The sequence below is a fragment of the Melanotaenia boesemani genome, chromosome 10 (assembly GCF_017639745.1).
Source record: "Melanotaenia boesemani isolate fMelBoe1 chromosome 10, fMelBoe1.pri, whole genome shotgun sequence".
Taxonomy (NCBI): Eukaryota; Metazoa; Chordata; class Actinopteri; order Atheriniformes; family Melanotaeniidae; genus Melanotaenia; species Melanotaenia boesemani.
In genome coordinates, this window is record NC_055691.1 from 31,085,360 (window position 1) to 31,107,915 (window position 22,556).

Consider the following 22,556-nt stretch of genomic DNA (forward strand, 5'->3'; position numbering starts at 1 on the left):
ACCTGCTTAAGCTTAACAGCTTGACATATTAACATTTACATGACTGTAACAAACTTAACCTACATGATTTTTTTCTAAAACCCCAGCAAAGCTTGGTATATTTGAATTTTCATTTCATGCACAATATATAACTACTGAGTAACTTCGCTGGCTCCCAAAGTCTAAGCTAACGTTGAAAGAATGAACAGCTGGCCAATCCAGCTCCATGCTTATTTTAGTCACTGCTCTTGGAGATAAAGCAGGCAGTGACTGGCAGAGCTATGAATGTCAGCTCAAGAGTTTGGGACTCCCCACGCTCAGTGTTTCTCAGCTGACACTTTGAGGAAGAAGGATTTTTCATTTGTGATTTACACAAAACACAAATTCAACCAGCAAAAAGGATGGAAGCAAGCAAAAACAAAGTGAGTAACTGGTTCATTTTAAAGCAATGATGTCTTAAAAGTGATTGTTAGATGATAAAGAATGAATTTTAATAACTAAACTCCAGTCCTCAATGGCCGATATCCTGCAGGTTTTCATTGTTTCCCTGATCTAACACACCTGACTGAAATTAATGGGTTATTGTAAAGAAGTTGACAAGAAGCTGTTGGATCCATTTGATTTTATTCAGGTGTGTTGGAGCAAGGAAATAACAAAAACCTGCAGGATAGCAGCCCTTGAGGACTGAAGTTTGACACCCCTGAACTAAATAATTCTATTTTAGAGACTTCTCCTTTTTTTGACCTTTAAAAGTAATCTATTTAATTAAAGCTGTATGAGTTAGGTAATAATAGACCTTCATCAGTTTGGTAGAGCAGATGGTCATCCACTTCACTGCAGCTCAAGTTATTTTTAACACCATCCACTGTTTCTGTCTGTAACAGAACTGTCTATCACTCCAACCTAACATACAAACATTCACGTACCTCTGTTATTTTTCTCCTGGGTTGTAATTGCACACCTTGTCACAATAAGTGAATAGAAAAAGATAACATTTCTTTACATTTCTTTAACCATAACCTTTTGTAGATGGGAGGTGAAGCTAAAGAAGCTCAGAGCCCAAATATAAATATGACACAGGATTCTGATGCAGGGGTCACAGGAGAGGCTCTGTCATCCCCCACACACTTTGTCCAAGGTATGCTGTGAATTCATGCTGTTACAATGTAGCTTAGATATCAAAAATCTTTCATACTCTGTTATTAATAGTGAGCTGATTTCACTACAGTTTTACAGCATTTTCTAATACTGTTAGAAAGTATTTTGCAGTATTTGTTTTTGGCAAATTTTCTGAATACTCATGAGGATGGCACATCTAGTAAATCAGTAGTAGAGGAGTGTACTATCAACCAAAACTGATGTAGCTCACCATTTTAACAAAAGTTATCCCAGCCTACCACAAAAATTGAATGGGTTTTTCCTTTGCTTGTGCTGAACCTCTGAGTTCTATGAAATTTGACTTTATATATAGATAGCACAAGATGAAAGCCAACCCTGTCTCTGCTCTCACTTGGCAGAGAAATAAGTATTCATATTTCAGAATGAATTAAATAACAAATTAGTCAGTCACATTCATGTGCATGGCATCTTTTTGCAGTGTCTTCATCTAATGTTATATTTTTAATTAATGCTCATCTCTCTCCACTCCACAGGGAATCAAGCAAACAACACATTGAACCAGTCTGCCTCTGCTACTGATAAAGAAAATGCTGTTAAACCAAAACTTCAGATAACTTTTAACACATTCACGGTTAAGAATGGTGAAGATCTGAAAGTAGAGATCCCAGTGGTTGGCCATCCGGCACCAAAGATTGATTGGAAAAGAGATGGTCAAGCAGTAAAAGAGACATCAAGGCTGGAGATTTTAACTAAAGCATCATTAACTGTCCTTCATATCAGACATGCTGCCAGGGAGCACTCTGGTCAGTACTCTGTCACAGCTAGCAACAGTGCTGGAAATTACACAGGAGAAGTTATTGTTGTAGTTCTTGAGAAACCAGATTCACCCACAGGACCTGTGAAGATTGATGAGATCAGTTCTGACTATGTTGTCATGTCCTGGGGGCCACCCGAATACACAGGAGGCTGTCAGCTGGACAACTACGTTGTGGAGAAAAGGGAATCTACAAGTACTGAGTGGCAGACTGTGTCAGCAACAACAGTAAGAACCACAATCAAAGCCACCAAGCTGAAGACAGGAAGTGAATACCAATTCAGAGTGTTTGCAGAAAATAGGTATGGAAAAAGTGCTGCAATCACTTCTCCGGTTGTAATGGCACAATATCCATTTAGTGTTCCTGCTGCTCCCGGCACCCCCTATGTGTCCACTGTGACAAAGTACAGCATGGTGGTTGAGTGGGAGCCTCCAGTTAGAGATGGAGGCAGCCCTGTTGTTGGCTATCACCTTGAGCGGAAGGAGAAAAACAGCATTTTGTGGACCAAGCTGAACAAGTTTGTTATACCAGATGCCCGCTTCAAAACGAGTGGGCTGGAGGAAGGCATTGAGTATGAATTCAGAGTCTTTGCTGAAAATATTGCTGGACTCAGCCCATGTAGTAGGACATCTGAATGCTATGTGGCAAGAGACCCGTGTGATCCTCCTGGTAAACCTGAAGCTGTTGTTGTAACCAGAGAGAGTATCACACTTCAATGGGAAAAACCTAAGTATGACGGTGGGAGCAGTATTACAGGGTATGTTGTTGAAAAGAAGGAGCTCCCAGATGGCAGATGGATGAAGGCAAACTTCACCAATGTTATTGAGAATCTGTTTACTATCACAGGTCTGACAGGAGGTCAAAGTTATGAGTTTAGAGTAACTGCTAAGAATGGGGCTGGTGTTTGGAGTACACCCTCAGAAAGCATAATCATTCTTGCTCAGGATCTCATCGAAGCACCTACGGCTGTCATTGATCCCAAGTTCAAGAGCACTATTGTCATTCAGGCTGGGGAGACATTTGTTATTGATAGTGACTACTTTGGGAAGCCTCTTCCAGAAGTAACATGGCTGAAAGATGGAAGAGAGATAGACAAAGTCACTCCTAGAATGGAGATAAAAAATACCCTCACTCATACGACTCTCACTGTCAGGGACTGCACACGGGTAGACGGGGGACGCTTTGTCCTGAGCCTAAGTAACAGTGGTGGAACTGCATCTGTTCCAGTGAATGTGAAGGTTTTAGATAGACCTGGTCCTCCAGATGGACCCCTGAAGGTAAAAGTTGTGAGTGCAGAGAAAAGCAATCTTCACTGGAACCCCCCCTTATATGATGGCGGTGCCACTGTCACCCACTATATCATTGAAAAAAGAGAAACCAGTCGTGTCACCTGGACAGCAGTAGAACCTCATGTTGAAGCTGTAAGTTACAAAGTGACAAAACTGGTACCTGGCAAAGAATACATATTCAGAATAGCTGCTGTGAATAAATATGGTGTCGGTGAATTTCTGGAATCTGAGCCTTTTGTTGCACAAAATCCTTTTACGACACCTAGTGCACCTTCTACACCTACAGCTAGTGCCGTGACTGGTGACTCTGTCGTGCTGGCATGGGAAAGGCCTGAGAGTGATGGAGGCTCTGAGATTGATGGCTACACTCTGGAGAAATGTGACAAAGAAGGCGTCCGATGGACAAAATGCAACAAAAGAAGGTTGAATGACTTGCGTTTCCGATGTACAGGACTAACAGAGGGACATTTTTATCAGTTTAGAGTTCTTGCTGAAAATGCAGCTGGTGTGGGTGCACCCAGTGAACCCAGTGAGTATATAAAGATATGTGAAGCAATTTACCCTCCTGGTCCACCCACTAACCCCAAAGTTGCGGACTATTCCAGCAGTACTGTGTCTCTGACTTGGTCAAAGCCCATTTATGATGGCGGAGCAGCCATCTGCGGATTTGTTGTTGAGATGAAAGAAGCAGCAGAGGATGAGTGGATTACATGCACATCAAGCACAGGTGTAGAGGACACGAACTACACTGTTAAAAGACTGAGAGAAAATACAGAGTACAATTTTCGCATACGTGCAATGAATGCAGCTGGCGTTGGGGAGCATGCGGATCTACCTGGGTCTGTGATAGCGGCTGAGAAAATTGAGCCACCTGAGATTGAACTGGACTCTACCTTAAGGAAAATTGTCAATGTTCAAGCCTGTTCTACCCTGCGTCTTTTTGTTTCCATCAGAGGAAAGCCACAACCAGAAGTCAGATGGTCAAAGGAAGGTGGTATTGTAAATGCACGTGCTCAAATTGAGGTAACAAGCTCCTACACTGTCTTACTGATAGAGAACGTCAACAGAAATGACAGTGGAAAGTATGTGGTGACTGCTGAGAACTACAGCGGTTCCAAATCGGCATTCATTAATGTTAGAGTATTAGACTCTCCCAGTGCACCAACAAATTTAGAGGTAAAGGATGTTAAGAGAGACACTGTGACCATCTCGTGGGAGCCACCCCTTATTGACGGAGGTGCAAAGATTTCACACTACGTTGTAGAAAAGCGAGAGGAGGCAAGGAAGGCCTTCACAAGTGTCTGCAGCAACTGTGTGAGGAATTCCTATAAGATTGACAAACTACAGGAAGGATGTTTTTATTATTTTCGTGTCCTGGCTGTAAATGAGTTTGGCACTGGACTACCAGCAGAGACCCCTGAGCCTGTCAAAGTGTCTGAGGCTCCTTTGGCTCCTGGAAAAATTACAGTCAGTGATGTCACTTCCAGTAGTGCAAAGCTCTCTTGGGAGAAACCAGATCATGATGGAGGGAGCAAAATCACCTGTTATATTGTAGAAATGCAAGCTAAAGGAGATGACACATGGACAAAATATTCAGAGAGTAAAACATCAGAAGTAATAATTGATGGGTTGACAAAAGGAAGGGAGTATTTCTTTAGAGTGATTGCTGTGAATGAAAAGGGAAACAGTGAACCAAAGTCCTTATTGGCACCTGTTATAGTAAGAGATACTAGCGCTGAACCTGCCATTAGTCTTCTGTCCAACACATTTGGTATAAAGGCAGGAAATGATTTGAAGATTGATGTCCCATTCAGGGGTGTACCACCACCAACAGTAGTCTGGAAAAAAGAAGGAAACATACTAAAAGAGACCAGCAGAGTAAATGTGCAAACATTTGACTCCATATCTCAGATCATTATTAAAGATGCAACCAGAATAGATGCTGGTACATATGAGGTTACCCTGACCAACTCTGTTGGAGCCACATCAGCTGAAATCTTTGTCAATGTTTTTGAAAGACCTGGACCACCAACTGACCTCAGCGTGGATGAAGTGAGTGCCGACTTTGTGTCTCTGTCATGGCAGCGTCCACTGTACTCTGGTGGGTGTCAAATAACTAATTATGTTGTTGACAAGAGAGACACAGGGAGCACAATATGGCAGACTGTGTCAGCTACTGTTGCAAGATCATCAATCAAAATTTCTCGTCTGACACAGGGCACTGAATATCAATTTCGTGTTGCAGCAGAAAATCGCTATGGGAAGAGCCAGTTTGTTGAAACAGAATCAGTTGTTGCCCAGTATCCCTTCAAACCACCTGGTCTACCAACCAACCTCTATGTTGTGCAGGCCTCAAAGTCTGTGATGGTCATTGCTTGGTGCAAACCAGACTGTGATGGTGGCAGCCCTATTATTGGTTATCATATTGAAAGCAAAGATCAAAGCAGTATTCTGTGGACAAAGCTAAACAGAAGCCCAGTGACAGAGAACCAGTACAAGGTGACAAACTTAGAAGAGGGTTTGATATATGAATTCAGGGTCTGTGCTGAGAATATGGCAGGCGTTGGACCCTGCAGTAAGCACTCTGAACCTGTGGCAGCAAGGGACCAGTGTGATCCCCCTTACAACCTCACAGTCACAAATATAACTAACACCTCAGTTTCACTCTCATGGGACAAACCAGAATATGATGGCGGAGCTAAAATAACTGGTTACATTGTTGAGCGCAAAGAACTGCCAGAGAGTTGCTGGCTGAAGTGCAACTTCACAAACTTATTGGACACCTTCTTGGAAGTGACTGGCCTCACAGAGGGTGAACAGTATGATTTTCGTGTTATCGCAAAGAATGCAGCTGAGCTCTTCAGTAAGCCCTCTGACACAACTGGGCCTGTTACAGTTCAGCATGATGTGGAGCCACCCAAAATTATCTTGGATGACAGATTCAGACAGGTGGTGGTTGTCAAAGCAGGAGACTTACTAAGAATAGATGCTGACATCTCTGGCCGCCCTAACCCAACTGTTTTTTGGCTGAAAAATGGAAGAAATATTGGCACAAAGGGAAGGGTTGAGATATCTGCAACAAAAACACATACCTCTCTCCTAATTAGAGAAAGTGTTCGAAAAGACTCTGGACAATATACTCTAACCCTGCAGAACACAGGTGGTACCACATCGAAGGTTGTCACCTGCAAGGTGCTGGACAAGCCAGGCCCACCTGCTGGACCTCTGGAAGTATCTGGACTCTCAGCCGAAAAATGCACCCTGACTTGGGGACCTCCTAACGAGACTGGTGGTGCTGAGATCATGCACTACATTGTTGAGAAGTGTGAAACCAGCCGTGTTGCATGGACCCTTGTGTATGGTGACATGATTGCAACTACATGCAAAATAACTAAGCTGCTCAAAGGAAACGAATACCTGTTTAGGGTGAGGGCAGTGAACAAATATGGGGAGGGTGAGACTTTGGAAAGTGAGGCAATCAAGGCCATGGATCCCTACACTGTTCCATCTGCTCCAAAAGACGTGGAGGTCACTAGTGCTACCAGTGAGGCTATGACTGTCTGCTGGAAGAGACCTGCCTCCGATGGTGGTAGCCGTATCAGTGGTTATATTGTAGAAAAAAGGGACAAGCAAGGAGTTCGCTGGGTCAGAGTCAATAAAAAAACAGTCTATGACTTACGAGTCAAAGCCTCCGGCCTGCATGATGGATTTGAGTATGAATTTAGAGTCTTTGCTGAAAATGCTGCTGGTCTAAGTGAACCCAGTCTACCGTCCCCTCTCACTCTGGCAGAGGACCCAAAGTTTCTACCTTCCCCTCCTGCAAAGCCCACTATAACAGATTCATCCAGGACCTCCATCACTTTGACATGGAACAAGCCTCTATTTGATGGTGGAGCCCCAGTTACAGGGTACAAAGTTGAATTCAGAAAATCCACAGAGGAAGACTGGGCTGTTGGTGTCCACAGCACAGATAAAACAGATTTTACAGTAACTGGACTTACAACAGGAGCAGAATATGTCTTTATTGTCAGATCAATTAATAAGATTGGTGTGAGTGAGCCCAGCCCTGAAACTGATCCAGAAGTTGCCACAGAAAGAGAGGAAGAGCCCAGGTTTGACATCAGCCCTGAGATGAGAAAGACCCTGTCTGTTAAAGATGGCAGCTCCTTCACTTTGACTGTGCCTTTCACAGGCAAGCCTGTTCCTAGTGTGTCATGGGAAAAAGCTGATATAGATCTGAGAGTCAGAGGACTTATCCACACCAGCAACTCTGTCACCTCCGTCACAGTGGAACGGGCAACACGTGATGATTCTGGGAAATACACTGTAAAACTGCACAATGTTGCTGGATCTGCATCTCTAACCCTGAATGTGAGAGTTTTAGATTCACCTGGTCCTCCAACTCACATTACAGTCAAAGACGTAACAAAGAACTCTGCCACTGTTACCTGGGACATCCCTGAGAATGAGGGAGGAGCCCCTGTAAAGAACTACCTCGTAGACATACGAGACATTAGCAGACAAGGTTGGAAAAAACTCACGGACAAATGCCGCCGATTGTCCTATAAGGTATCTGACCTGGAGGAAGGAGGAATCTACTTCTTCAGAATCACTGGTGAAAATGAATATGGCATTGGGGTTCCAGCTGAGACCAAAGAGGGAACAAAAATGACAGGTATAAAATAAAAACACAAGTCTTGTTTTTTTTTTTTTTTTTACTGCACTATGCTCCTTTAAGTTTCCATCTGTCTTTATTTTTTTTTATTCCAGATACAACAGAGTGGGAGACAAACCCAGGAGCTTAGTTGGCTTCCAACAGCGTTGAAATGATTCTCACCTGATCATCTGACAAAATTCCCATTGATTTCTGATCTCCATGTTATTTACTTTGTTGTTGTTGTTGATTTGATTATGTTTAATATTTTTGGGTTGAGTTCACCTAAAATGTGTTTTTGTCATGTAGGTTTCTTTATACTTTAATACATGAAGCAAAGGCTCCTTAGAAACTTTTAAAATACAAGTACAAGTAAGCAGCTTTCTGATTGGTGTTTTTTTATATAGATAAAAATGCATCAATGTTTATTTAAAATTAAAACAAAACAATGAGACAGCGATTTGAAGCTTAATTAGTTTTATTCAGAAATGGAAAAAAACATAAGTTTTCTAAATTAAAAGTATCAATACATCCATATCAAATACTACATACTCATCAATTTCAGGTTTGCCACATAAATAAATTTGGGCAACTGGCTGGTTCGTTGGGAAGTAATTACAGACCAAAGCCATAGTATTGGGGAAAAGGAACATGAGAAACTGGAGAAATACCAAGCACTCAAGGAAGAGCTGGAGAAAGCTTGGAGGGTGAAGGCAACAGTAGTACCAGTGGTCATCGGAGCACTGGGTGTTGTGTCCCCCACACTGGAGAAGTGGCTCCAACAGATAACTGGAGAAACATCAGACATCTCCATCCAGAAGAGTGCAGTCCTAGGAACAGCTAAGCTACTGTGTAGGACCCTCAAGCCCCCAGGACTCTGGTAGAGAATCCAAGCTTGAGATGAATAGTCACCCAGCCTACCCAGTGGAGGTGGGAGGTGGATGAGGGAAAAGTTTTTTTTTTTATATATAAAACACACACACACACACACACACACACATATATATGTGTGTGTGTGTGTGTGTGTGTGTGTGTGTGTGTGTGTGTGTGTGTGCCATTAGACTGATGTTAGATTATTTATTAAGAAAAGGGAATCATTTGAATTAACATTTTAATTTTAATTCAACTTATGAGAATTTATTAGTAAATCATTATTTTGAAGAGGCTAAAACTAGTCATGAATATTTGAAATAACCTTTACAACATACATATTTTGGGAAGATAGAAAAATCTGGAAATATTTGGTACTAGTAATTTAAGCTTTAAAAGGCTGTTGTGTTTTAATTGGTTCATCTTTTGTATGAAACCTTGCGATGGTTCTCAGGTGGTATTGTATTCAATCAAACTAGATTTATTAAATCAAAATACTCAAGCCTGTATATGCAAAGCTTCAGAGACTTGTATGAGACACTTTAGTAAATTAATGAAAAGTCAATCAAGTAAAATTAAAGGCAGGAAAACATTAGGCATGAGTGCATGAAGACATAACGGTGTTATACTTGATCTTAATGACACATTTTATTTATTTATTTATTTATTTATTCATTTATTTATATTTTTTCTTGTAAAACTCACATTCAACTTTAAGTTAACTACAGTTGTCTAATTAAGACTTTCTCTGGATTTGCCAACCATGCTAAAATAATCATAATAAAAGGACAAAAACTGGGAAAACATAATTCAGAATCATAAATGCTCTGTTAGCATTTGTTAGCAATTGATAGATTTTAAGCGGCGCAATCACTATGGAAACCGTTACGTAGTTCCACCATAGAGGAACTTGAACGAGCCTGCCATAAACCGGAAGTAGGCAAAGCAAAACATTTTAGCTGTGTTCCAGTTCAGCGAATACAGTTTACAAAAATAAATAACTGAAGAGCATTTTAAAGACGATAAGTACGAGATGGGAACTACGGCAAGTCACATCGGGAAGGATTTGCTGTCAGAATACCAAGTAAGTGTACTAAGTTAGGACTCAGTGTGTACAAGTTGTACTTTTACGGATATAAAGCGAACGACAAGAAATCGTGGTGATCAGATTACATACGTAAACACCGAGAACAAACGTAAAGGTTAAAAGGTTCGAGGAAGAAATGTGATTGTGTTATCAGAACAGTATTAACAGTACCATTAACATTTTTTGAGCCATTATCTTTTTTTATCTTTTTTTTTTTTGTCAAAACATTGCTGACAACTTGTTAACACCGCCTTCCGTTACGCTGTGGCAATGCTAACATACTCCAAGAAAATGGGCAATTTTAGGTTAAATCAGTGATCGTTATCATCATAATAAAACCTGTATCTACTTTTAGGAGCTGACCTTCCTGACAAAACAAGAAATCCTTCTGTGAGTAACGAGATATATACACGTTTAATCTATCAGCGTGTTATCATTCATGCTTAACTTGTTGCTGCTGTGTTTCTAAGTGCCCACAAGAGATTCACCGAACTTCTCCCTAAAGAGGTGAAACATGATCCAGAGACCAGAGTGCCAATGAAAACAATTTTAACTCTACCTGAGCTTAAGGTGATAAGATGTTGTATATGCGTCTTTTGGAGGAAGTGACTGAATAAAGTCATAAACTGTACTGACCCTTGTACTCATTCCTGTCTTAGTCCAACCCTTTCGGGAAGAGAATCTGCTATGTATTCTCAACAGCTCCACAAAAAGATGGAAGCCTCACCTTTGAAGACTTCTTGGATCTCTTGAGTGCCTTCAGTGATTCAGCTACTCTGGAAATCAAATCTCACTATGCATTCCGTATATTTGGTAAAAACATCAACAAAACATCAGCTATTTAGTTGTATGCATTAGGTTGCCCATGTGTGTAACGGCTACTTTGATATTCCCAGACTTTGATGACGATGGAACTCTTAATTGTGATGATCTGGAGAAGCTGGTTAACTGCTTGACTGGTGAGACAGATGAAACACGACTAACCAGCCAGGAAATGTCACAGCTTATCAGCAATGTGAGTTCATTGCGGCATCTAGTATTTCTTTTTCTTTTTACATTTTGCTTTTATTTTAGTTTTAAGTTGACAGTGAAGTAGCAATCCTGGGTGGCACATTAGAAGTATAAAAACACAAAAAGTTGGGGATGTTGTGAAGTGCAGAAAACATCATGCCATACAGAAATGATAAATTAAAATTAAATTAAAAAAATTAAAAAAATCAAGGTAGGGCAGTGTTGTAGACTAAACATTTTGCAAGACATCATAACTGACAGTACAGACTATTTAACCTCCATGGTATTTGGTAACACAAGCCCATATTTTAAGGAAGGAGCCCATTCTTGGCTGCAGGTAGGCTGTTATTGGTTAGTTAACAGAAATAGTAGTGGGTCTAAAGGGATATCTATTTGTAAAATCTTTTCCATTTCTGCTTTTACATTTTTCACATAATCTTGGATTAAGGCGTAATCTAAGAAAATGTATCTCCAATCTTTCCACATTTTCTCCAGCAAAATTGTAGTGAAGGTGATTTCCAGACGGGTTCTACTATTTCGGCAGGTTAGGTAGAATAAAACGTGGTTGTTGCGTATGAGGCACCAGTGGGCCTGACTATGGTTTCCCTTGCTTTTAGATTCTGGAAGAGTCAGACATTGACAAGGATGGGACCGTGAACCTCTCTGAGTTTCAACATGTCATTTCAAGATCACCAGATTTTGTCAGGTGATTGGAAATATGTTTGCTGTTATCACTAGTATGTATTTTACCAACCATTTTGCTCACCTTTTTGGCTTTTATGAATTTCTCCACAGTTCTTTCAAGATTGTGCTGTGAAGACCTCTAATTGGCTGTGGAAATGCATCTCCCTTCAATTCTTATATGATGTTTGCTTTCAAGTGAGAACAATTTTAGATACTTGCCTTAATTTATATTTCCTGAGACTTTTACTGTTTTATGTATCAAATAACTACTTTTCTAACATCTATAAAATAATTAAATTCACACAAATTCGTCTGGTGCCTTTTTTATTTTTAAACATTAACAAATAATATATAACAAAATATATTTAATCAGAGTACTTTATTCTTCTTGGTATTTTAGTCAAAGTTCAGAGCTAATGTTCATCTGGGGGCTTTAGTGGTAAGTTTATGGTTACTTCGTCTTTGACAACTGCAGTGAAAGTGTTCCATGGCCCGCACACTACGTCGACAACATGCATTTGTCCAGTCTTGAAAAACTCAACACACTGAGGTTCATCTGAACTCTTAAGTGTTTGATGTCCAAGTTGGCCATATTCACCTGAAAAGATAAAAAAAAAGGAAAGATGCTCAGAAAAGTCGACATCTACTAATAATATGCTGCCATTTTTAATTTTAGTTTGATTTAAAGTCCTACTCTGAGTTTGTAGTTTCAACATTTTTGTTAGACCAAACTTACCCCATCCCCAAGTGTAAAGGTCACCTTTGGCTGAAATCAAAAGAAATATTGTACATATTTATCATTATTATTATAGTGTAATACCCCCCACCACCACCACCACACACACATTATCCTAGCTAATATAAATAAATAAAATAAAGTTAATGTAATCAATGCAGACTCATTTACTCTAGATATTTCTTACTTGTTACTGCAGCTGTATGTCGAGAGCCACAGCTGACTGTCCTGAAATCACATGACGGAGTGACATCCAGCAGAGCTGGAAATGCCTGGATTGCAATGAATACTTCTTCGTGCTTCTCTGTAGTACCAGATGTATCAGCATCTTGGCACAATTCTCCTGTTCAATATACAGTTAATGGAACAAAGACTTACTTCAAAACGTATTCTAACAGACAACATACAGAAAATGACATTTTCCTGTAAATACTGGGGATGGATAATGTGCTCATGGTCTTTTTACCATAATTAACAGATATTTTGGCAATTATACCTAGATATTACATTAGGGAAATGCTCATTTATATGGTGACCCCTTACATTTAACAATGACAAACCTGCTTGCTGGCCAGGTTTCTGTTCTGAGGCTTTCCTCAGGCCTCGTGATGGAAGCCCAAGCTGACCACTCTCATTCCAACCCCACACATACAGATCACCCCCATCTGAGAAGAAAAGTAATTGTTTTTTCCTTTAAGTGTTTAGGGTAGCCATTTGCACAGGACACATCTCCATATCTTTATCCAACACTTACCACTAATACAGACAGAGTGCCAGCTTCCTGCAGCCACAGAGCTTATAGGCACGCCCCACAGTGCCTCCACTGTCCTTGGCTCCTCTTCAGAGACGAGTCCTTCATGCCCCAACTGACCATGACTGTCAAATGAGCACATGAACACACAAAAATCAGCACAAGCCTGAGGGTGTTATCTCTCAGGTTTCCATTATATGCAATTAAGAAGCACTACCTGCCCTGTCCCCAGGTGTAAACAGTTCCAGTGACAGTGAGGAGGACAGCATGTTCTCCACCCAGTGCAAGGCTCTTGACTTGAAGGTGTGGTGACAAGCAGTGAAAAAAGGGAGGTTTTGAGGCTATATAACCGCCTGGGACTAATGGCAATTTAAGAGCTGCAGACAACACACACACACACACACACACAAATAATAAAATAGAAATATTAAAAGACACATTAAATATTTTGCTAGAAGAGATTTCTGGTGTTTGTAAACTGTTCAAGATATATTACACCCATTACCAGAGCTCTCTGCCTGGTTGATTATCTTCCTGCTCCATGATGGAGTCTTATCCTTCTCCTGCAGGTCCCAGGATTCAATCCTGTCCGGGAAAACGAGTGTAAGATGCGATTCACTAATGGATGCATCTTTACATTCTCGGCTTTCGATCAAACAAGCGCCGCAGGACTCATGTGATACTGAAGCTCCAAAACCTGTCAGACACACACAGCAGCTGTCCCCTAACAGACAAGGAAACATAACATTTGTTTGTGGCTAAATAAAGGCTGTAACATTATAGTTACTGGGAGATATTACTCAAGAGCTCACGGAACATTTGTTTTCTGATGACTAACCATGCGCATGCAAAGATGCTCTTCGACTCCAACTTGCTCTGACTTGATTCGTCTTCAAGCAGCAGCAACTACTTTTGTCCTCGCGACACCTCAGGTCTGTCGGTGTACTCACTTTCAATTCCTTGACAGCGTCGCCTTTATCAAATTTTTCATGGCTACATATTTGCCCAAAAGCGTTGAAACCAAACCCAAACCAGCGCATTTGTGGTTTTTCTTTTTCTCTCTCTCAGTTAAGCGAACAACGCAGTTGTCCGCAAAATTGAACGTTCGCGAATGCAACACAAGGACGTACTGCGCATGTGCTGTTATAACGCTTTATGACAAGAGTCCGTTCAAGTGAACTAAACACAGATGGGACAATAAATTCCGGTACAAAAGTTTAATTTTTTTGTCCGTGTTCAGTCTAAATAGTAAAAACAGCTAACAATATATCTGCCGCACTGGGAATGTAGTGAAGTGACAATAATGGTGACAATAAACATTCAAATCAAAAGACCATGATATGACTTTTTTTTAACTAGTAAGGTTAAATATGGCAAAATAATGCGTTAGTGTGCAAAATTAAAATTACAGATACAACATTCACGGGAGTAATAAAATATTTATATAATCAATAAAACGGCCATTTTTAGGAAAGAAACATAGTTTAGAACAATCTCATTTGTCCCTAAACAGAATGCACTTTGGAAAATGTGAAAGATCATGCAAACGATGGGACAGCAGTTACAGCTCAAGTCACAAAGCACAATATGACCACCAGCCTCATAAATGCTTGAACCTGTCAGGACTATCCTGGAGTGTCTGGAACATGAACATTAGAAATAAATCCTTTGAGCCCTGCAGGCTTGGGTGTGGTTTATGGTTTGGACTGGCTTCCCATTAATGTTACACAATTACATTGACATTTGGGTGAACACATCAGACTGTCATGACTATTTTTTTTTTGTCTTTACCTAGCAGGTTTTGCTGTGCCCACTGCTGTGCTATTGGGAATGCTGCTGTTGTGGTCACATGCTGGTAGGGTAACTGGTCTACAGGAATGTTAGGGAAAGTGTCAAAGTAGCTCTCATGTGAATGCCACATGCAAGTTTCCCAGTAAACATTGCATTTTTAACACATTGTGAGAGGTTATAATTTATGGCTGAACAGTGTTTATACTGTTTTTTAACTTTTATCTTAGTCTTTTAATTTTCTTTATTGTCGGGCAGATTAGAAATACTGTTTTCTTACATGTCTTATCAGCTGTTAAATCAGCTGTTTTTTGCAGGCTTGCCAGACAGCAGGGGACAACCATGCCAACTGCTGTCTGGCAAGCCTGCAAAAAACAGCTGATAAGACATCACAGTAACATTACGTGTCCCTTCTGAGCAAACTACAGAAGTAGTCGAAAAGTGTCAAGGTAACAAGACATTTTTCTCATCCGTCAGACAAAAGAAAATAGACGTGATAATTGAGAAGATAGTATGAACCTGATTGGATATCTTTTTATCTTAATTCATTCAATTTCTTATTTTTCTTTGAATTATTTTTTAAGACACATGAGCATTTCAAGAATGCATTTCTATAAAATGTGAAACCACTCATACAAAATGTTTTTTAAAGCACTGAAGACCTCCAGGAGGCAGATCAACACACTAATAGTGTTTTCAGGGCTCAGTTCCTCTGGCCTCTTCCTTCCCCTCCCTGTTTCTGATGATGCCGTACTCCACTGCTTTATCCAGACAGTTCTGGGCAACCTTGGAAACAGGATCTGGAGCGCCCTCTCCTCCCTTTGCAAGGACAGAAAGAATCTCCAGAGCTTCGCTCTCCATGAGCATCTCAGCCAGACTTTTCTCAGCCTGCATCATGTTCTGAACTATGACCACGCCGCGATGACGTAGGTCGGATATTTCACTGAGCAGCAGAGCCTGCATGATCTCTAGCCAGTGGGTTGTCTGAAAAGACAGGACAACCAGAGTTGTGAGTTTAAATAGAGTAAAGAAAAAGTCCAGCATGCAAGAATGTTTCTGGAGTGGTTTTCTTACGGTTCCGGGAATGCGTGCGCAGAGCTCAGAATGTTCAGCAGTAAGCATGGCCAGAGTTCCTGCAGCAGCTTTTCTAAGCCTTTCATCCTCTTCTCCGCTATAAAGCACAAGCAGCTTCAGCCGATCATTCCCTGTAGCCAAGTACAGCTTCTGCACCTGAGGACACCAAATCTCATCACTGTTAAATAAAAAAATTCTTCAGATTTGTACCAAAGAGGCTACTGTTAATGATATTATGTCTTACTTCTGAACTTAAAACCATATTACACATGCACTCTGTGGCAGAAGCTCGGACCAAGTCGTGCTCCTCAAACATGTAGCCTTCGATTTTTGGTACAGCTTTTTCCTTTATGATCTTTTGTCTGTGAAAGAAAATACTTATTAAATTCAAAGCTTTGAAGACTATAATGGGACTATGATCATCAGAATACGAAATGCATTAAAATAGGAGATAGACTGTGAGCCTAGAAAGCACAAAGATCTTTAAACTTTGCATGCTATGAAACTGTTTGCTGTGTACACTTATTTATAGGGTGAGACTTCCCCCTAGTGGCCAACCTGAGTCTCTCGCTGATGCCAGCCAGGTTTGTAAGAGCCATCAGTGCTTCAAAGTTCTGCAACAATGAGCACTCAAGACTCAAAAGATGCACAAGTGGTCGCACCACCTCATAGATCTGCCAAAAAAAAAAAAATAAATAAATAAAGGGCTGCATTAAACATTAGAAGGCATTTACATTTTTAAAAGAAGCGGGGCTGCACTATCTGCATTTTTACCCTCTCTCCTGGAAAGGCAATCTCTGGGTTAGATGTGATTGCTATTTTTGCCAGAGCTTGAGCAGCTTTGACTTTTCCTACATCTGTGTTGTCAGTTGCAAGTGGGATCAGAGCCTTTGAAGAACAGGAAACATAAAACATTAACCCTCAGATCAGTGTGCAGGCTCAATTATGTATGTTCATCAGGGTGTTTCACCTTTCCTCCACCCTGTGCCACCACTGTGCCTCTGTCTTCCTGCCGTTCCACCAAAGCCAAGAACACCCTGCAGTGAGACAAAAGTTATACACCAGAAAATCTACAGACAGACCAGTGAAAACATCAACATTTTTTTCCTTACCTTGCAATACTTTCTTTACAAGCCTCAGTGAGGGCTGGACTCTCCTGTTTGACCATACACACCAACGCAGACACCACGCCAGCTTCTAGCAACTTAACCAATCTTTTCTCCACATAAGAGGGTGCATCCTGAGATACAAAAGTGAGTTCAAGCAAAACAGACATTTTTTAAGGAGAAAACATTAACCTGATAATAAGCAACAAATAAAAAAGGAACATTTAAACAGTACCTTGGGATGCTCTTCAGGCACATGCTGCTTTGCATATTTAGCCAGCTCCACCATTTGAGGGTCTGGTTTCTCCACATCGTAGCTGTTTGTGCAGTTCACTAATGTAGAGCCCACAGCGAAGAGCACCGTTTTATCTTCAGACTGCACAAACATGCGAAAATAAAACATTTATCCCAGCAAAATCAATATGGTTAAGCTTTTATGATTTTAAATAGCACGCAAATATTTATGTTAAAATAAGATGTTTGTCTACCCCACAAATGCAGTAGTCAGTCAAACCTTTGCTAGTTCAATCATTGCAATCAGAGCATTCTTGTCTTCCACCAAGTCTTCCTTCACATCAGCATCGAAGGTGAGGTAGGCAAGACCTTCCACAGACCAGCGGCGGGAGGTCGGGGGGAGAGACTCGTTGCACAGCCACCTAACACAGCAAGAAATAAAGCTTGCCTTATATTTTAAATCCATGGTGGTAGGGAAACAGTTAGGATAAGGAGTAGCACATCTCACATAACTGACTTCTAGTTCAAGATTCAGCAAAGAAAAACGTACTTCCTGCACTGCTTGGCGAGCTTAAGCGTGGATCCCTCTGCAAACTGCTTCATGCTGAAATCTGTCCCTCCTGCTGATCCAAGCTTGCACAAACCCTGCATAATAACCCACATAAAATAGTTGGTTCCATCTTTAGAAGTTTTATTTTCCTCATCTGTCATTGGCACTTACCACGAGGGCTCGCACACGTATCCTGTCATTCTCGCTCTTCTTGTAAAGGTCCTTCAGAAGGGCCACGCCGTTTGCTGTGATGAAGGAGGCTCTCTTGGCTTTGCCTGCAGCGTGGATAAGAGCTTCCACTGCAACTTGTTGGTGCGTTACATCTTCGGAGGCACAGAGAGAGATCACAGCATCCATCATTCCTGACATTTCCAGAGTTCTGTTGCCTACGTCACTCGGACCTTGGAGAAGCACTGACACCGTCTGGATGGCGCGCAGCTTGGCATCCAGGCCAGGCTGGCTGAAGTATTGCCTACAGAGTAAAAGATCAGAATAAAGGAATTATTCAGAGTGGTGCCTTTTATAATGATTTTTATTTGCACAATTTACAGTAGCAATTATCAGTGTTAAGAAAAAAGAATTTAATCAGTGGTGAACTCACTGAACATATTCTTCACATAGTTTGTTGAAGTTCTCCCTCTCTTTGTCACTCTTCAGATCATCATAGAGCTTGGTAAGTAGCACAGAGCAGCTCATGTGACTGTTGTCTGTAAGAGGTGGTCCTTCTGAAAGCTCAGGAACAGTTCCAGCCACTTGCAGGATTTTCTTCAGCCCTGCAGAAGAACAAGGGACTCATAATTCTGGATGAACTGCCACCAGAAAACTAATGATAAGATTTTTATAACTGACTTTAAAAAAATCATCCTTCCAATAGCTGTATGTAGAAGAGGGTTGTTTCACCTCCATTAGTGCATTACAATAAGATGGATATTTCACTGTATGCAGGTGTGTTTCATACCCTGGTCTACCACCCATAATGTGAGGGAGTTGTCAGGGTTTTTCATGGACTTGCGGGGTACTTGTTTGACCAGGAGATTGATGGCGCTGTCTCTGCCCGGCCCTGACACATTTGATGCTGGCATCATTTCCAAAAGGTGGCGTAACATTGAACGTAGCTCCTTGGATGGTTCTGTGTAAAATTCAACAAGACACTTACTACAGAACAGAAAGCTGATACACACAAAAAAGAATTTGTTATAGTTTAAACATTGCGAGTTTTGCCAAGTCCAAATATAAACATCAGTGTCCAAACTCACCAGGAAGTATGGCTTCATCTTTCCCTCTAATCTCTCTTTTCATGCACTCTGTAAGAGCCTCAAACATCACCTGCAGTAGGTGGCATGCAGCCAGAGACACAGTGGAGGCGCCTGACCCCATTACTGCACACAGCTGGTCCATTCCCAACTCATTCACTATTGCCATAGTCTGGGGATAAATCAGTGCATTATGAAGCTGTAAACACACTCATTTAAAGTGTAACCACCACGGTAATTATGGTCTTCTGGATGTATGTGGTGTTTATCTCCTGATAAACTAAGGCGGAGCAAACAATAAAGCAAGCCAAAATTAATAGAAACTAAAGGAATGGAACACATATTGCATGTGCTGTTACTACACACTGCCTGTCTTATCTATATTTAACAATAAAAACATATTTTTATGTATATGAAACAATGACTATAAAGTTGGAAAAGTCAGAGGGAATTTTTATACTTACTCTTGGCTGATGTCCTGTGCACAATCCTACTAAAGTCCTGAGAGCAGATAGGACAACATCCTCCTGCTTCGACTGGAGAAGTTTCTGAATTAGCTTCACCCCATCGTTGCGGAAGATCTGCTCAGCTCCTGCCTCGTCTCGAGATAACACCACTAGATTCTGGGCTGCCTGTGATTGATTCAAATGCAACAACATTTTTGGTGGAATACAATTTTACAAATGCATCAAAAAAAGTCTAATAATTTGAGAGCGAATGACAGATTTGTTAGGACATACAAGTCGTGCTTACCTTCTGTCGATCAGAGTCTTTAGCAGAGGCGTCCAAGAGGAGGGAGAACATCTGCTGCACACGTGCATCTGTGGAGCTGAGCTGTGCTGACTAAAGATTGAACAGAAAAGGCTTTTATTAGCAGCAATTTAATGAGGATGCTGCTTCTATAAGCCTGTAAGCCTCCACAACCTAATCAATATTACATTACTTTTAGCTGAATCTGTGCTCCAAGTTGTCTGAGCAGATCCTGAAAGGCTCTGTTTTTGGGCTCCAGCTGGGCACATCTCTGAGCATCCACAAAGGCTTGGTCTAGTCGACCAAGGTTCTGAAAAGCCTGGGCCCTCCGAAACCTTGCTTTCACATCACCTGGGTCAACATCGAGTGCTGAAAAAGGAAACAGCTTTAAGTTGGGCATAAACTATGAATATGAAATCCTCCATCAAAGTTGTATTTCATGCAACAAAACCCAGATCGATCTCACAACAGTCTACTTGTTGTAAAGTGTCTTCCATCAAATATAATCTTAAGACCTTCGTTTGTAACAGGGATTGAAGTTGCAAATTATATAAAGTCTTGTTACTTCAACAAGACCTAAGGTTGATTAATTAGTACCTGTACTTTGAGTAGTTTTTAAAACTAGTTTTACTTAAGCCCGCATTAATTATCTATGTTTGCCTCTATTTATTTTACTGTATTACAATTTGATTTAATTAAAGTACATTTAAATACCACTCAATTTACCAAAAGCTGAATATTAACAGATAGTAGTATTAAAATGCAGAAAAACCCTATGCATTTAGTCACATTCCGCTGAAACTGAGAAAATTAAAATCTCTTGGCCTTGTTTAAGTGACCAACTCACCTTCAAGTACAAAAATGCAACAGCCTTTTAATGCAGTGTAATTAAAGTAAATTTGTATAGCACTTTTCACAGACAACCGACACAAAGTGCTTCACAAAGGGTAAGATTTGTTTACCCAAAAGTTAGAAATAGTAGTAGATATTTATTTGTGCTATCAATTACTTAAATTAAGTTATTATTAATATATTATTGGTAACAAACAGTAGTTATTTTAAATTAAACATAAACTTGTGTTGTTGGTTTATATATATTTATATATATATATATATATATATATATAATTTGTTAATGCACTTTATTGTCATTACAATAAAAATGTGCTACATGATCTAGTCCTCTGTGCAAGCCTAGAGGACAATCTGGACCTCTAAATAAATAATTGAATGAATGAATAGTTCAAGTAAATTTGAACTTTTTCTTGGGTGTATTTTCACACAGGTACACAGGTACTTGAGTAGATTTTCATCAGAGTATGAGCACTTTTGCCTAAGTAAAATAAGTTCTTTACACTTCTGACCTGTAGTTCCTACTGAGTAACTGTGAAGAACTACTTGATGAAAGGACGAGTTGTGGCAACCAAATGAATTCAGGTTTTTAATATGTGTGGATCTTCAGACCTTGATATTAACAACCTTCTACAGTTTACAACTATATAGATAAGACTTTTGTTATATAAGTTCCCATATTGTAAGCTAGTTGCACTGTCCCAACAGTTTTAAGTAACACTACCCATGTGGCATTATAAAGAGTTGGATCTTTTCAAACTCTAGAGAATTTTCAGACCTTTAGAAGCATCAGCCTCTGCTTTGCTGTAGTCCTCCAGTTTAAGGTAGCAGGCGGAGCGGTTGCGGTACAGAACAGCGCTGGCCTGGCTGTCTGTAAGCTTGAGCGCTTTGGTGTAACAGCAGACGGCACCCAGCATATCTCCTGCCTTGAAAAGAGTGTTCCCCTCCTCTTTCAGGGCCACAGGGTCCTGAATTTGAGAAGAAAAGGTACCAGATAAGCTTCTATAAATTGTATAATGTAAAGTGGCTAACTGTTGTTCCTTACCTTTTCTTTGTCACCTTCACTCATCTTCAGTGTGCTACAAACAATACAGAGTATCTCGGTGTGACGAATCTGTCGCTTAGTATCACTAACTTGAATTAACGCCGTTAACTTCTGTCAAACATGTTACATTTTGCTAAGCTTCCGGGTGTCCGCAGCATGTTGATGACGTTGCATGTAAGCCCCGCCCTTGCCCTCCCACGGTACGTTACCATAAAAGGAAGGAAGCAGCTGAACTATCTCTCCCTCCATCTTTTCTTTATTTGGTTACATTTTCATACTGTGACTTTCTTCAGTCCACACAAACAAAGAGAGTTACGTTAAGCTGAGTATGCTTTAAAAAAAAAAAAAAAATTATTTTTAGAGAATGTCATAATGTAGCCTAAATTTCTTACATGCTACTCTAATAAGGGAGGCTTTATAAAGGACACAATAGTAGCTATTGGAATGTTATACAGTAGAATTAAAAGACCCATAAAATGGAGGCAATCAAATTGTATCTGTACACAGCAAAGCCTGAATACATTAAAAAGAGATGGATTTATCAGTGACAATAGAAAAAATATATTATCATTAAAATATAGATGTTATACTCTGATTATTAGCATATTAATTTTAAAATCAAATAGCTAAATATTATTTACATACAGCATGCAGTGCACTTTATAACCAACTGTATTATTTTGTGTACTGGAGTGCAACTTTATAGATTAAAACCACTGAAGAAAGTGTACTGTATAGTATTTCCCGTCATCCCTTGGGAACTCTTAGTGAAACACTATTATTGTTTGTCTTCAGTTGCCTTGGAGTCAAGGTGGCTCCCTTTGGACCTTGTGCTCAGGTACACCTGAAAAGGCTCTCACATTACTATGGCAGCTTTGTTATTTGAAAAGAATATCTATCCTGGACAGT

The 22,556-nt window shown here is 40.3% G+C and overlaps 4 protein-coding genes across 5 annotated transcripts; 2 read left to right on the top strand and 2 right to left on the bottom strand.

The window, feature by feature from the left end:
• Positions 1–325: 325 nt before the first annotated feature.
• LOC121647037 (titin-like) lies at positions 326–8,235 on the top strand. Its single transcript, XM_041996172.1, has 4 exons — positions 326–401; positions 1,009–1,117; positions 1,632–7,877; positions 7,973–8,235. The coding sequence occupies exons 1-4, from the start codon at positions 381–383 to the stop codon at positions 8,005–8,007; spliced, it is 6,411 nt and encodes a 2,136-aa protein (XP_041852106.1). The 5' UTR covers positions 326–380; the 3' UTR covers positions 8,008–8,235.
• Positions 8,236–9,637: 1,402 nt separating this feature from the next.
• LOC121648085 (calcium and integrin-binding protein 1-like) lies at positions 9,638–11,809 on the top strand. The gene is made up of 7 exons (XM_041998027.1): positions 9,638–9,810; positions 10,169–10,203; positions 10,284–10,383; positions 10,473–10,626; positions 10,710–10,828; positions 11,442–11,530; positions 11,620–11,809. Exons 1-7 carry the CDS (start codon positions 9,760–9,762, stop codon positions 11,639–11,641), a joined length of 570 nt encoding a protein of 189 aa, XP_041853961.1. The 5' UTR covers positions 9,638–9,759; the 3' UTR covers positions 11,642–11,809.
• Positions 11,810–11,872: 63 nt separating this feature from the next.
• On the bottom strand, positions 11,873–14,097 carry LOC121648084 (RCC1 domain-containing protein 1-like). 2 transcript variants are annotated; one of them, XM_041998026.1, is made up of 8 exons: positions 13,834–14,097; positions 13,501–13,692; positions 13,213–13,372; positions 12,999–13,120; positions 12,805–12,909; positions 12,432–12,587; positions 12,245–12,274; positions 11,873–12,106 (listed from the first exon to the last, which is right to left on the bottom strand). In XM_041998026.1, the coding sequence occupies exons 1-8, from the start codon at positions 14,033–14,035 to the stop codon at positions 11,922–11,924; spliced, it is 1,152 nt and encodes a 383-aa protein (XP_041853960.1). In that variant the 5' UTR covers positions 14,036–14,097; the 3' UTR covers positions 11,873–11,921. The 2 variants fall into 2 exon arrangements, with proteins under 2 accessions (XP_041853960.1, XP_041853959.1); XM_041998025.1 differs by having other exon boundaries at positions 13,501–13,719; positions 13,834–14,096.
• A 100-nt stretch (positions 14,098–14,197) lies between these two features.
• unc45a (unc-45 myosin chaperone A) lies at positions 14,198–21,811 on the bottom strand. Its single transcript, XM_041997667.1, has 19 exons — positions 21,648–21,811; positions 21,381–21,570; positions 19,944–20,119; positions 19,754–19,843; positions 19,465–19,632; positions 19,004–19,172; positions 18,706–18,876; positions 18,349–18,520; positions 17,919–18,219; positions 17,748–17,842; positions 17,478–17,619; positions 17,199–17,339; positions 16,970–17,097; positions 16,828–16,894; positions 16,632–16,745; positions 16,416–16,531; positions 16,102–16,219; positions 15,858–16,013; positions 14,198–15,767 (listed from the first exon to the last, which is right to left on the bottom strand). Exons 1-19 carry the CDS (start codon positions 21,669–21,671, stop codon positions 15,480–15,482), a joined length of 2,826 nt encoding a protein of 941 aa, XP_041853601.1. The 5' UTR covers positions 21,672–21,811; the 3' UTR covers positions 14,198–15,479.
• Positions 21,812–22,556: the final 745 nt, after the last annotated feature.

Coding starts and splice junctions, on each gene's coding strand:
- LOC121647037 (XM_041996172.1), top strand. CDS start 381: ATGGAAGCAAGCAAAAACAAA. Junction 1,118..1,631: donor CCCCACACACTTTGTCCAAG/GTATGCTGTGAA, acceptor TCCACTCCACAG/GGAATCAAGCAAACAACACA. Junction 7,878..7,972: donor AGAGGGAACAAAAATGACAG/GTATAAAATAAA, acceptor TTTTTATTCCAG/ATACAACAGAGTGGGAGACA.
- LOC121648085 (XM_041998027.1), top strand. CDS start 9,760: ATGGGAACTACGGCAAGTCACATCGGGAAGGATTTGCTGTCAGAATAC. Junction 9,811..10,168: donor ATTTGCTGTCAGAATACCAA/GTAAGTGTACTA, acceptor ATCTACTTTTAG/GAGCTGACCTTCCTGACAAA. Junction 10,384..10,472: donor TAACTCTACCTGAGCTTAAG/GTGATAAGATGT, acceptor TTCCTGTCTTAG/TCCAACCCTTTCGGGAAGAG.
- LOC121648084 (XM_041998025.1), bottom strand. CDS start 14,035: ATGCGCTGGTTTGGGTTTGGTTTCAACGCTTTTGGGCAAATATGTAGC. Junction 12,275..12,431: donor ACATACAGCTGCAGTAACAA/GTAAGAAATATC, acceptor TTTTGATTTCAG/CCAAAGGTGACCTTTACACT. Junction 12,107..12,244: donor CCTTTACACTTGGGGATGGG/GTAAGTTTGGTC, acceptor TTATCTTTTCAG/GTGAATATGGCCAACTTGGA.
- unc45a (XM_041997667.1), bottom strand. CDS start 21,671: ATGAGTGAAGGTGACAAAGAAAAG. Junction 21,571..21,647: donor GTGAAGGTGACAAAGAAAAG/GTAAGGAACAAC, acceptor TCTCAAATTCAG/GACCCTGTGGCCCTGAAAGA. Junction 15,768..15,857: donor GCGCACGCATTCCCGGAACC/GTAAGAAAACCA, acceptor CTGTCTTTTCAG/ACAACCCACTGGCTAGAGAT.